The sequence below is a fragment of the Microtus ochrogaster genome, chromosome 7, assembly GCF_000317375.1.
Source record: "Microtus ochrogaster isolate Prairie Vole_2 chromosome 7, MicOch1.0, whole genome shotgun sequence".
NCBI classification, from domain to species: domain Eukaryota; kingdom Metazoa; phylum Chordata; class Mammalia; order Rodentia; family Cricetidae; genus Microtus; species Microtus ochrogaster.
Genome location: NC_022014.1, coordinates 46,452,945 through 46,467,421, shown reverse-complemented (window position 1 = coordinate 46,467,421; position 14,477 = coordinate 46,452,945). Strand labels below are relative to the sequence as shown.

Genomic DNA, 14,477 nt, shown 5'->3' with positions numbered 1-14,477 from the left:
TTTTGTTTTTTTGAGACAGAGTTTCTCTGGATGTCCTGGAACTCATTCTGTGGACCAGGCTGTCCTGGGACTAAAGGCGTGTGCCACCACTGCTCAGCTGCTTTTTTCTTTTTAAAGAGTTATCTGTGTGTGTGTGTGTGTGCATATGTGTGCATGTGTTTGTGCCTGCATGAGTTTGTATGTACCATATGTATGAAGGAACCTGGGGAGGCCAAAAGAGGGTATTGCATCCCCTGGAACTGGGGTTACTTTTACAGGTCACTGTGAACTGCATTGTGGGTGCTGGGATTAAAACCCACATCTTCTACAAGAGCAGTAAGTGCTCTTTTACTGCTGAGCTGTCTTCAGCTCTGTTGACATGTGTTTTTACTTATTTATTTCATTTTGGTTTATTTTTTTATTTTTTATTTTTATTTTCGAGACAGGGTTTCTCTGTAGCTTTTTGGTTCCTGTCCTGGAACTAGCTCTTGTAGACCATGCTGGCCTCTAACTCACAGAGATCCACCTCCTTCTGCCTCCTGGGATCTGAGTACTGGGATTAAAGGCGTGCGCCACCACCGCCTGGCTAGTTTTGTTTTTTGAGACAAGACCCTGGATGACCTAGAACTCATTGTGTAGACCGGATTAAAGGCATGTTCTACCTATATTTTTGTCTGTGTGTGGGGGCGTTTGAGACAGGGTTTCTTTGTGTAACAGTCCTGGCTGTTCTGAAACTTGATTTGTAGACCAGGCTGGCCTCAAACTCACTGAGATCCGCCTGCCTCTGCCTCCCAAGTGCTGGGATTAAAGATGTGTGCCATCTATGGTTTTAATGTTTCATTATTATTTAGAGAACATTCTTGTTTTTAGATTGTTGGAAGGAAGAGTGTGGGTTTAGAATTCTGCTGTGTCAGCTTTTGCTCAGTGACTCTCTCTGTCTGAGGCTGGAGGCAGCTGGAGGCTGGGTGGCTTCTTATGCAGACTTTAAGGGCCGTAGGGGAAGAAGGAAGCTGTCTTCTAAAGAACTCCCCAGAAGCTTCCTTTTGGTAGCAGGATCTTTCAGTCCTTTGTATTTTCAGTATCTAACTGAACTGTAGAAATAATTCTAGTTGGATATGCTGGGGACTCTCTGTTGCATAAGGTCCTGGGAGGCACTGAGGGCAGGCTGGACTGTGGGCTGAGACTCTCTTTCCTTTAAGGAATTTACCAGCTCAGGCTCCGCCAACACAGAGACCACCAAAGTGAACGGCAGTCTGGAAACCAAGTATCGATGGACCGAGTACGGCCTGACGTTTACAGAAAAGTGGAACACAGACAACACCCTGGGTACCGAGATCACCGTGGAAGACCAGGTAAGGCCTCCCCGCCAGAAGTGCTGGCTCCACCCATTCCCATCCTGGCTCCACCCATTCTCATCACAGCGTCCACGGCCCAGCCCTCAGCTAACCTGTACCACCTCTCTCTTCTGTGCAGCTCGCGCGTGGGCTGAAGCTGACCTTCGACTCATCCTTCTCACCTAACACTGGGTAAGGGTCTCGCCTTTGTCCCACGAGGACATTTTAGGATGTTGTGGGCCTTGGAAAAGTCCTTCATGACAAAGGATTTTGGTGTTAAGGGTGACATCATATTAAAGGTAGCCTCCAAACCGGGAGACTGGGGGGTGGGGAGGGGTCAGGGCCAGCCAGGGCTATAGTGAGATTCCATATCAAAGAACAGAAACTAATGAGACAACAGTAGGGCTGCCTTGGTCTGAGCTCTGTATATTCTGTGAGTTCTGTGGTGGTGTTTGGGCCAGGACACAGATACCCATCTGTTAATGGGCTGTGCTGTAGCAAGCATTAGAAAATACATTTATCTAACGCATGGTTTTGTGTGTTCCTCTGCACATTTCAGGACCGAGGTTGCCTGGGTCAGGATGCTGTTTGCCCCAAGGAGCTTCCCTTTTCCTTTTGACACTGGGTCTTCTGTAGCCCAAGCTGGCCTTGAACTTATTAAGTAGGCAGGGACAACCTTGAACTTCTGATCCTCCTGCTTCCACCTCCCAAGTACTGGGATCACTGGTATGTGATCCAGTTTCTGGGGGTGTAAGGGTCAAAGCCGGGGTTTGTGCTCCCAGGTAAGCACTCCACCCACTGAGCTGTGGCCCCCGGGCTGAGGATTGTCCTTGGTAGTGGAGGACTCAGACCAGTGTTTGGATCCCACGATGCCCATTGTATGTCTGGCTGCAGGCAGCAGCTTTCTGTCCCATTGGTGTGTTTTATTTAAAGCTGCCAGTAACAAAAGTGGCCAAGGCTGAAGGGCAGAAGTGGCATTTGGAAGCAGGGGCTTCCGGTCACTGTTGCCTGTTTTGTAGGTGTGGAGGGCCCTCCTCCCAGTTTTCTGAGACACTGAGATCTCTGCCAGAAACAGATTAGGCCTGTTGGTTGTTGACACATCAGAGGGCAAAGAGAGCAAGCTGGCCTTCCTTAGCTCCTGAGGCTATACAGGACCAGACAGAACGTTTCCCTTCTAGAATAGTCTACACTCTTGTGATTTTGTGATCGGAGTGGTGATTCTCCTAAATCAGGGGAAGCTTGTTTTGCCCACTGATGATCGAGTCTAGGCCTTTACTAAATCTCATGTCTTCGTTTTTTGGTTTAGCAGGTTTTTGGTTTGGCAAGACATGTATAAAATTTACCATCTGCATCATCTTTAATATTCACAGTTCATGGCATGTGTTTTTATTTTTTGTGATTCTGGGATTTTTTTTTCTTCTTTTTTTGATTGCCTGTCTATGCCTTCCTAGTGCTGGGATTAAAGATGTGAGCTGTGTGGGTGCTGGGAACTGAACCTGGGTCCTTCGCGAGAGCAGCCAGTGCTCTCAACTGTTGAGTCATCTCTCCAGCCCCCTCAGGTTAACCTTTTATTTTGAAATAACTTTACAGTTTTTATATAGAAAATTGTGATAAAAGTAACATGTAGAATTCTCTTCTCTTTCTCCCCTAGCTCCTTCTAATGTTGAAATCTTCTTTCTACCATCACATTATAACACAGCTCATAATATATATGGAATATACAGCCGTTTAAGCTGGGCGGTGGTGGCTCATGCCTTTAATCCCAGCCAGCACTCGGGAGGCAGAGGCAGGCGGATCTCTGTGAGTTCAAAGCCAGCCTGGTCTACGGGAGCTAGTTCCAGGACAGGCTCCAAAGCCACAGAGAAACCCTGTCTCGGAAAAAAACAAAACAAAACGGGTCTGGAGAGATGGCTCAGTGGTTAAGAGCATTGCCTGCTCTTCCAAAGGTCCTGAATTCAACTCTCAGCAACCACATGGTGGCTCACAACCATCTGTAATGAGGTCTGGTGCCCTCTTCTGGCCTGCAGGCATACATACAGACAGAATATTGTGTACATAATAAATAAATATTTAAAAAAAAACAAAAAAAGAATATATAGCCATTTGCTCCATAGTATTTCAGTTGCACACCTATGGGAACTTGAGATGATAACAGCTCAAACATTACTATTGCCATCGAGGCAGAGTGTATTTCCTGAGTGTACGATAACTGACATAAACAGTTTATGACATAACTGACATAAACAGCACCCACTCCGCCACCTCTCCACAAAAGTCTAGCGTGTACAGATATGCACATGTCACGGTATTTGGTGGTGATACAGACTGAGTGTGTGAATGGCTCACGTACTCACTGTGCGTTTTCCCATTAGAGTGAGTTCCTTATAAAATGTTTCCTGTGAACGCCTGTGCTGGGTTCCGTTGCCTGCCTTGGGCATCTTATGTGTGCTCAGTCCCTTGGGTGCCCCAGGAGGCTGTGATGGAGTGATTAACCACGGCCATCTGGGGTTTCTGTAAGTGCACCCCATGATGTTTGCTTAAGGACCAAATGGCCCAGTGATGCAGTTTGCAGACTGTGTCCCTGTCATAGAGCAACTGTGGCGAAGATGAGTGCCAGCAAGCGAACGTTGGTACCGCACTGTTAAACCGTTGCCCTGCTGATGTTCTCGTTCTGGCTTGGGATCCAGTTCTGGCTCTTCCATTGCATTGAGCGCCCAGGTCTCCCTTACAGTCTCTTCCTGGGACACACTCTGCGTCTTTTTCTCTCGTGACCTGGACATTTTTGAAGAATGGCGGATGTATTTATCTTTATGTGTGTGAGTGTTTTGTCTACATGTATGTGTGTGCATCGTGTGTGTGCCTGGTGCCTATTGAGATTAGGGGAGAGCATTGGATGCCCTGGGACTGTAACAACTTGCTGGGTTTGTTTTTCACTTTTCTCCATGCTAATCCCAGGGATTCGGCTCAGGTTTGGCTGCAACCACCTCCACCTTCTGAGCCACCTTGCCAGTCCCTGATCAGTTTTTATGTTAGGATAGATTCATGGACGTTTATTCTGTGAGTTATGTTCCATTACATCGTGCATGCTGTGGCTCGCATCTCAGTTGTGACAATTTGGAGCTCTGTCAGGTTGATATGTCTGGGCTTCTGGGGAGCTCATCTCCCTTTGAGCTCATCTGTATTTCTTGTTTTAGAAGAGCTTCGTCTGAAGGCTTTGTTCCCTAGTCCTGCTGCCGGCCATTCCTCCTAGGAGCCTTGGGTTGGCTGTTTATAGGATAGAGCTTTACGCACGAGGTGTGCTGGGTAGTGGAGCTTTGATGGCTCTCGACAGAATGGAAATGAACACTGGCTTCCTGAAGCTCTGGTGATGCCTGGAAAACACTGGCCACCCTTAGGCAAATGTGGGCCACAGCTAGGCCCACTGAGGGATTAGCACCCCACAAGTGTTGCCTTCCACAGATAAAGCCTGTTGCTAACCATCACTGTGTGTCATGTCTCTTTTGAGTGCTTGTCAAATTAGCACCCCCGCTTAAGTAGCTTAAAAAAATATCCCAGTGACATTTGAGAAAGGAGAGCTTCCCTAGCTTCATGAGGAGCAGAGACCTGGGGATGGCTGAGTCACCTAGCTCTGTCTCTGTCCTTTTTCTTTGGATGCATGGACTCCTGGCTAGAATCCCACGAGACAGTGAGTGGAGGCATTGTACGAATCGGTGTGGGTGGTGCCTGTGGCTGGTCAGAGATTCTGCTTCAGGCACTACGCTTTGGTTAATACTGCTTTTCACTGGTTTTGTCTTTTGAGAGAAGGTCTCAAGTAGCCCAGTCTGGACTTGAGTTTCTTTCTTTCTTTCTTTTTTTTTTTTTTTTTTTGGTTTTTCGAGACAGGGTTTCTCTGTAGCTATGGAGCCAGTCCTGAGCTAGTTCTTGTAGACCAGGCTGGCCTCGAACTCACAGAGATCTGCCTGCCTCTGCCTCCTGAGTGATGGGATTAAAGGCGTGTGCCACCACCACCCGACTGTACTTGAGTTTCTATGTAACTGAGGCTGGCCTTGAACTCCCATCCTCCTGCCTCCACGTCCAGGCGTGTGCCACTCAAGTTTTGTTCAGAGAGGATCTGACTATGTAGGTCAGGCTGGCCTCCAAGCTATGATCTTGCCTCAGCCTTGGGAGATCTCTTCTTCTATCTTGTGGGTTCTGGGGACCCAACTGAGGTCGTTAGCCTTGGCAGCAAGCACCACTACCCTAAGCCGTATTACTGGCACTAAACTAAACATCTGCTATATTTTGGTCTATTGGCAATACTGTTCTTACCAGTGCTCACATTTTCCCATCTTTGAAGCTCCTGGGTGGGAACCTTCTTATTTTAACAGTCAGATCCATTTGCCCAGTTCCTGGTTAGTCTCTGGTAGCTTGGAGAGCAGCCCCAGGCTTCCTTTGTATGTTTCCTGCCCCGAATCTGTAACTGGCTACTTCCCACAAAACAGCAGGGCCTCTGGGGAGGGAATGCTTTTAGAGCCTATGGTCTGCATGCTTTAATCTCGCTGTGAATAGGGCTAGGAGCAGGCAAGTCTGTGTGGTCCTCGGCACTTTGTCCAGACCTGGTTTCTGTTTGCTGGGCTGAGAAAGCCATTGGCCAGGGAATCATCTTTTTTGCAATCATGTGATATAGTTTCAATTTTATTTGATAGGTTTGATCTCCAAAAAAAATTTTTTTTTAATGTCTTTGTGTATGCATGGCATGTGCGCACCTGCCACAGTGCACTTGTCGGGGTCAGAGGGTGGCTTCAGGTTTGCTCTTCTCTTTCACCTTCTTGGGGCAGGAGTTCTTTATTTTTTTTAATGATTTATTTATTTTTATTTTATGTGCATTGGTGTGTTGCCTGCATGTGTGTCTCTGTGAGGGTGTTGTATCCCCTGGAACCACAGTTATAGGCAGGTATGGGTTACCATGTGGGTGCTAGGAATTGAACCCAGGTCCTCTGGAAGAGCAGTCAGTGCTCTTAACCACTGAGCCATCTCTCCAGAATTTCTTTTGTTCATTGCTGTATAGCCAGGCTAGCTGGTTCTTGAGCTTCAGCGGGCCTCCTGCCTCTCCATCCCATCTCCCTAGAGAGATTTACTGGGATTGCAGATACTTTTGCTATGCATACAGCATTTGCTGGGGTCTGGGGATTTGAACTTGGGTCTTTTGGCTTGTCTGGTAAGCACTTTATCCACTGAGCCATATACTCAGCCCAGTAGATACTCTCTTGTTCTCCGGACTTTGGTTGGATAAAAATTATGACTCACCTATCCTTGCTGAGGGACACTGGGTCTTGAGAAATCTGGCATCACTGGGCCTGAGATCAGGACTTCCAGCCCCCATCACTGAGGGACTCAGGTTCCTCATCAGTATCCAGAACTCTCTGCTGTGAACACAAGTGGGGTCTCACAACCATGGCAGTGAAAGTTTTCCTACTGCACTCAGTAAGCAGGGGAAAGATTTATTATTTGTGTGTGTGTGTGTGTGTGCACGCTTACCACATAGAGGCAGGTACTTGCAGAGGCAAGAAAAGGTGTTAGATCCATGTGTGTGTGTGTGTGTCTGTGTGTGTGTGTATGTGCGCACACTCACCACATAGAGGCAGGTACCTGCAGAGGCTAGAAAACGTGTTAGATTCCCAGAAACTGGAGTTGCAGGCAGCTGTGAGCTACCAGTGTGGGTGTTAGAAACCGAATCCCAATCTTCTGCACAAGCACTTTTTAGCTTCCGAGCCTCTTCTCCAGCCCCAGGGATCTGCTATTTCTTTTTTTGTTGCCTACTGGGTGAGCCACAAAGGTGACCATCTCCCTCATATTGCTGCTTGGGTAGCTTTGTGATATGTGGCTCTTCTGTGGGTCTGGCAGACAACAAACATGCCTAATAGGGGCTGGAGAGATGGCTCAGTGGTTAAGAGCATTGCCTGCTCTTCCAAAGGTCCTGAGTTCCCGGCAACCACATGGTGGCTCACAACCATCTGTAATGAGGTCTGGTGCCTTCTTCTGGCCTGCAGACATACACACAGACAGAATATTGTATTCATAACAAATAAATAAATAAATATTTTTAAAAAAACCATGCCTAATAGATGCCAGTGTAGGGTGTTGTGTTGAGCTTAGGGAGAGGCTGGAAGAGGAGCGTGGTTGGCGCTCACTTCCCATGGTGTGCACAGCACAGTGTTGATGGAGTCTTTTGCAGACAAGATTTGAGCTCAGGAGAAGCTGCATCTTGCTTGTGGCTCAGCAGCTGTTTAGGGTTAACTGGCCACTGGCCTCGCTTCTATTCCCTACCACCTCCTGGGACCAGACAACGTGTTTGCATAGTTCTCACCATGATTGTGTCAATGTAAGTTAACTTGGCTTTTTTAATACATTTTTTTTTCTTTTTCTTTTAGGAAAAAAAATGCTAAAATCAAGACAGGGTACAAGAGGGAGCATATCAACCTGGGCTGTGATGTGGACTTTGACATCGCTGGGCCCTCGATCCGGGGTGCCCTGGTACTTGGCTATGAGGGCTGGCTAGCTGGCTACCAAATGAATTTTGAGACCTCCAAGTCCCGAGTGACCCAGAGCAACTTTGCAGTTGGCTACAAGACGGATGAATTCCAGCTTCATACTAATGTGTAAGTGTGGGGGTGGTGGGGTGGGGTGGGTGTCTCAGTCACTTTTCTAGTGCTGTGACAAAATGCCATGGCCAAAGCAGCTTATAAAAGAAGGTGTTGAGAGTCCACGGCAGCGTAGCAAAGGCACAGCGGCACAACAGCTGAGAGCTCACATCTTGATCCACAACCAAGAGGCAGAGAGAAAGAGAGTGCCCTGGGAATGGTGGGAGTCTTAAAACCTCAAATTCTGCCCCAGTGACATACCTCCTCCAACAAGGCCACACCTCTTAATCCTTCTCAAACAGTTTCACTAACTGATGACCAAATATTCAAATAGGGGCCAGGCTCATTCAGAATGCCGCAGGGTCTTTTATATTGGCTAGGGTGGTTGCTTTTTTATTTCTTCCCAAGATCACTTTTCAGTCATTTGGGTCAGATCCCATCCTATGGTGGATAACTGGCAATGCATAGGATGTTCTCTCTGTTAATGTGCTTAGCAGTGTACTGACTGGATGGTGGGATGATGGGCAGAGAGGTTGCATGTTAGGTTGGAGAGAGTCTGTCACTGGACTGGGAGGCTGACGGACGTTGATGATTTGAGGGAATCAGAAATTTATCATAAAAATTATCATAAAAATAATCTTATTTGGGGCTGGTGGGATGCCTCATCAGATAAGATCACTTACTGCTCTCAGGAAGGATGCAAGTTTGGTTCCCAGCACTCTTGTTTTGCATGGCTTACAACCACTTTAGGGGCTCCAACACTCTCTTTTGGCCCCTGAAGGGTACACTCTAGCCTCCATACATAAAAAAGAAAAAGGGGGGGGGGCAGTTAATTTTGGGTTAGTTCCATGAAGCACTAACTTGTTCTTTCCACTAGAGGGTGCTAAAGAAGTAACATCTTATTCAGACCAGTAATGGTATTGCTCTAAACAAATACTGTTTCCATTGATAACAATGAAAGCATTTATTTGTGTGAACACCTCTGTTTCAGTGTAAATGTGGAGGTTAGAGTACAACTGGCAGGGAGCCTGTTCTCTTCGTTTGCATCCAAACCACAGCACTTGCCTTCCAGGGAATGTGGGGCTGGGCTTTCTTGCTGGCCATGTCTCTTGGCCTTTGCTTCCCTCCCGCCGTCTTCATGGAATCATTTATAAAAGTAAAGACACAAACCGTAGAAAATAGAAAGTTCTGTAGAATCCCAATTTTCTAGTTTCTGCTTCCATTTTTAAAAAGCCAGTTTGTTTTTATTCATGTGTATGCGTGTGTATATCTGTGTGAGTGTGTGTCACATGTGTGCAGGTGCCCATGGAGGCCACAAGAGGGCATTGGAGCCTCTGGAACTGGAGTTAAGGGCAGTTGTTATAGGTTGATAGATTTAGGTTCTTTGGAAAAACAGCAAGTACACTTAGCCACTTCAGCCCCATTTTTAAAAGAGCATTTGGAAGGCAACTTGAGGTTTTGTGTTGGCCTGGTGGTTGTGTGGGCTGCCTTTGAGAGTTCCCAGGGGTTGGTGAGAATTCTGTTCAGTCTGTTTGTGGCACCCCTGTTCTCCTATTGGTGCTGGTGACATTTCAGCCCGTGTCCCTGGGCAGCTGGACATCTATTGCTGTGCTTCCTTGCAGGAATGATGGGACGGAGTTTGGTGGCTCCATCTACCAGAAGGTGAACAAGAAGTTGGAGACCGCTGTCAATCTCGCCTGGACAGCGGGGAACAGTAACACTCGCTTTGGGATAGCAGCCAAGTACCAGGTCGACCCTGACGCCTGCTTTTCGGTGGGTACTCATGAATCACACGGCTCATGATTGAGAGCATTCTGTGCTCCAGCTTAAAGGTTCTCATTGGGCCAAGGCCATTCTTGTGCTTAATCCCACTTGAAACAGATACCTCAAAAAAAGAAAAAATCTTTTTTCTTTCTTTTTTTTGGGGGGGGGAAGGGGAGCACAGAAGGGGAGCACAGTTTCACTGTGTGGTCTTGTCTGGTCAGGAACTCACTATATAGACTTCACAAAGATCCATGCACCTCTGCCTCACCAGTGCTGGGGTTAAAGTCATGTGCCACCACAACTGGTGGCTTTTTTATTTTTTGAAGATAGGGTTTTTCTGTGTAGCCCTGGCTGTCTCTGTAGATCAGGCTGGCCTTGAACTCAGAGATCCACCTGCCTCTGCCTCCTGAGTGATGGGATGTGCTGGGATTAAAGGCTTGCACCACCATGCCTGGCACCTACATGGTTTTTAAATCATTAGCATTTTTATTTTGGAGGAGCTGAGTGCTTGTGGAGGTTGATCGGGTAACCTTCCTTAGAGGCAGCCAGCGCAGAGAAAGTACGTTCCCAGACCTGGCTTTGAGTAGACTATTGAGCTATTAGATATATAGCTAATAGATATAGCTAATAGACTATTGTGCTACTGAGCCTTTTTCTCTAACCCGTCCTGTCCCATCATGCAAACTGTAAGGAGGGATCCCTTAAATGTTTTATATTTGTCTTTGTTTTCATTTTGTTCTCAGTCCCTATGCTCCACATTAAAGTCTCAGTGGTCAGGATGATGTGACCACTCAATGGCAGAGCCTTTGCCTAGCATGTGCAGGGGCCTGGGCTTAAGCCATATTACGGGCGGGGGCAGGGGGAAGCAAACCAAAACAAGGCCAGGGCTGTAGCTCAGTTGGGAGAGTGCTTGCTTGCTTAGGATGCAGAAAGCCTGGTGCTTGATCCCCAGCGCAACAGAAACAGCAGGCAGAAGAATCAGAAGTTCAAGGCCTTTCTTGGCCGTGATGTAGCAAGAGTTCAAATATAACCCTGAACTACATCGTGAGAGCGCATCTCTAAAAAGACAAAGCCAGTTACTTGGTCAGTGGGCATCTTGTCTTGCCTACCCTGTGGCACTGGTCAGAGCCCCAAACTGCACAGGTTTTGTGGCGAACCCTGTTGAACTGGCTTCTGTTGTTACCCTATAGGAAGCCACGTTTCTGGGGTGGAATGAGGAAGTATGTAGAAATTTCCTGCTGGTTGGTGTAACTCACAGTCTGTTTTAATTATCCTGACCTGGGAACAGGATTTGGCTCCCTCAGCATCAGCCATGCACGTAAAACCAAAGGACAGGGGCCTCCTTGTTGGGAGCCTAAAGAAATGGTTCGAGGGGCATGGCCTGCCAAGAGCCCTTACTCTCCTCGCTCTGTCTGTGCTTGGGAGGTCCCAGGGGCAGGAAGGCACGCACACCTGCATTGAGTCTTAGGAGATGGCCGTGAGCACAGTTTGTGTCTGACGGCTGGGACCTGAGAAGAAGCCCTCACCCCCATTTGGAGGCAGACACGTGGGGCGCTGTTTTTCACAGTTGTGGGACACTCTTTTCATTGGGCCTCTCCTTTTCCTTTCAGGCCAAAGTGAACAACTCTAGCCTGATCGGCTTAGGGTACACTCAGACCCTCAAGCCAGGTATGTATCGCTGGTGTGAAGCTAGTTAGTTCTCTGTCTTACGAAAAAAGTAATGGTTACATTTTGCGGGTTTTTGCTATTGTTGTGGGGCGTTGTAAATGAATGTATATAAGCGTCTGTAGTTGAATGTTTATAAAGGAGTTGGATCATTGTCAAAAGAAAAAAGGTGGATGAGACATAGCAAGCCAGAAGGGAAACACCGGTAAATACCATGTATAAGACGTAACATCCTGATTATTTCCAGTAAATACCATGTATATGATGTTACGTCCTGGTTGTTTCCTTCCATCCTTTTCCTGGAGTCTGATACTTATTGTCTCCAGGCTGCTGGCAGGTTTAGCCTGTCAGTCATCCTCACTATAGAAAGACACGGGTGTAGAAATGGTGGTTAGCGCCTCTACTCTGCGTAGCTGTCCCAGCCACTCACTGGTGTGTGAGGGCTCCAGGGGCTAATCCCACTTTTGAGGCCTCAAAGCTGATTATGTGACGTGAGAGTCAAGTTCCTCCTGGGAACATCAGCCCGTTCCATCTAAAATTACAAGTAAGTTCCAGGAAGAGGAGTTTATTGTGTGTGTGCGTGCGTGCACGAGTGTGAGTGCATACGTGTTACCAAGATGAACGTAAGGCTGATATAGGATAGGGTTTCCCTCCAAGGCAGCATTGCTCAAGCTGTTTACTGTGTGGTACCAGAGGTCAAATGCTCATTGTAATGGGGGTGGGGGACAGGAAAGTGGGTGTTTCAGCAGGGTTTCTGCTCTGAAGGGTTACTTTGTTTGGCTGTTTGTAGCTGGAACAAATTTGGACTTTGGTGTTAACCTTTTTTTCTTTCCTTTGTCTCTTCCCACTTCTTCCTCCTCCTTCCTCCAACTGTCACCCCTCCCTCCCCACACCCACGTCTTTCTCATCCCCCCCCCCCCCAGGTATCAAGCTGACGCTGTCAGCTCTGCTGGATGGCAAGAACGTCAATGCGGGTGGCCACAAGCTTGGTCTAGGACTAGAATTTCAAGCATAAATGAATATTGTACAATCGTTAATTTTAAACTATTTTGCAGTATAGCTACCTTCAGAATTTAGTGAACCTTTTAATGTTGTACGTTGGGGGATGCGAGAATCGATAAATACCACGTTAGATCTCCAGGTTAAGGATGACTCAGCTTTCCGGTGTTTACCATTTCAGAGGTACAGCAGACACCCCATTCCTGAAAGGGTCCTTTTAGCTGTAGACGTGGGCCGGGGACCTCTAAGAGATGCCAGGCCACGTGTGGAAGCTCGGAATATGCGGGCCCTTTGTAAATCTGTATGGAGTCCACAGGTGAAATTGTGACTTCCTGAGCAACCTTGGCATCTCGATCCTAACTGCTGAAAAGCATGTGCACACACACCTGTGTGAAAGGGCCTTTCCTAGACAGATCTCCGTGGCCTCTTCCCGTCCTTGCCCAGTTACCTATTTTACACCAAAAGCACTCTCTGGTTAGCTATTCCTTTGTGCCATTTTAGGGTGGAGAGAGTGGGCCGATGGAGCCGTCATTTAGGACTTCATTCTTCCTTGTGTTGTGGCATGGTTTTTTCTTTTCTCTCTTCTTTTTTTTTCTCTCTCTCTCTCTCTCTCTCTCTCTCTCTCTCTCTCTCTCTCTCTCTCTCCCTCTTACCCTCTCACCATTGCACTAGAGTATAAGACAGCTTTAAGCTGGGTAGGTGATTGTGGTCACCATGACAACACTAGGGATCTAAAGTGACCTGTTAAGCCACACCACTCTTTTTTTTAGCAGTTTAATGGGTACATTAGAGAGTCTTCCATTTTGTGTGGAATTAGCTCCTCCCCTTCAAATGCTGTAATTAACATCACTTAAAATAAAACTTGAATAAAATATTGAAACCTCATCCTCTTGTTACTTTTGTTAAGAAAAATATGGGCTGGGCGGTGATGGTGCACGCCTTTAATCCCAGCACTCGGGAGGCAGAGGCAGGCGGATCTCTGTGTGTCTGTGGCCAGCCTGGTCTACAGAGCGAGTTCCAGGACAGCCTGTCTGGCCAGGGCACTGGTTTAGATTTGAACTTTGCTCCTTTGCATTCTATGCATTGATATGTTTTGCTCATATTGGTGTCTCACAAATCATCACTGACCTGATCGCATATAGAGCACTCTGGAGTCTGGAGAGGTGCTCAGGGCGCTTCCTCAGTGCTTCCTGTTCCTGTGGCGGATCTGAGGCTGCTCCCAACTACCTGTAGCTCTGAATTTGGGGTATCTGACTCCCTCTTCTGGTGTCTCTAGGTACCACACACGTGACACACAGACATAAATAAAAGTAAATCTTTGAAAAAACACTTATGGTTGGGTATCCCAGCACCTTCGAGACTGAGACAAAATGATAAAAAGACATATAGTGAGACTTTTAGACCTGAGAATCACGGGGAGAAAAGACAAAATTCATGATTGTCCAATTAAATCAAGTTATATTTTGGGGTGCACCCAGGAATGGCCAGATGACTGTCTCACCCTAAGTCAGGACTTGAGAGAGAGCAGCCCATGCTGGCCTCTTGAGGTCCTTTTTATATAGAGATAAGATGTTCCCAGGAGCAGGGTCATGGTGGCACACACCTTTAATCCCAGCACTCGCAGAGGCATCATGGTCTATAGAGCTAGTTCCAGGACAGGCTCCAAAGCTACAGAGAAACCCTGTCTTGAAAAAAACAAAACAAAACAAAAAAGATGTTCCCAGGGATGAGAGTCAGCTGTTATACATTGCTAGAAAGTCTAAGAACAGATGTGTGAATGAGGGTGAAAGTTCAGTGTAGGTTGAAAAACATTTTCAAGTTTTGCAGCTTACCTCAGATCTAAGAAACAAGCTTATTTTTATTTTTGGTTTTTCAAGACAGCCCTGGCTGTCCTAGAACTCATTCTGTAGTTCAATGGTCCATGTAGTCAAGGGCCAGGCATAGTATTAAATGCTGTGCAGTGTACTAAAGTCCCCGAGTAGAGGGGGATTTAATTCACTACTTACTTATTGAATGTCTGCCTGCAGTATGTAGTGTGTTGGATGAAATATCACTGTAAAATGCCTTCAGTTCATAATAACTCAATTAAAAGAATTTAGATGAGCTGGGTGGCTCA

At 46.9% G+C, this 14,477-nt stretch overlaps 1 protein-coding gene across 3 annotated transcripts in view; it reads left to right on the top strand.

The window, feature by feature from the left end:
* The window catches only part of Vdac1 (voltage dependent anion channel 1), a 29,872-nt gene extending 16,626 nt beyond the window's left edge, over positions 1–13,246 (top strand). For all 3 annotated transcript variants that reach the window (XM_005350105.3, XM_005350104.3, XM_005350103.3), the window contains 6 exons: positions 1,179–1,331; positions 1,453–1,505; positions 7,724–7,951; positions 9,556–9,706; positions 11,308–11,365; positions 12,286–13,246. In XM_005350105.3, the coding sequence (XP_005350162.1) occupies positions 1,179–1,331; positions 1,453–1,505; positions 7,724–7,951; positions 9,556–9,706; positions 11,308–11,365; positions 12,286–12,377 (735 nt within the window). In that variant the 3' untranslated portion in view covers positions 12,378–13,246. The remainder of the gene's footprint in view (positions 1–1,178; positions 1,332–1,452; positions 1,506–7,723; positions 7,952–9,555; positions 9,707–11,307; positions 11,366–12,285) is intronic.
* The last annotated feature ends 1,231 nt before the right edge of the window (positions 13,247–14,477 follow it).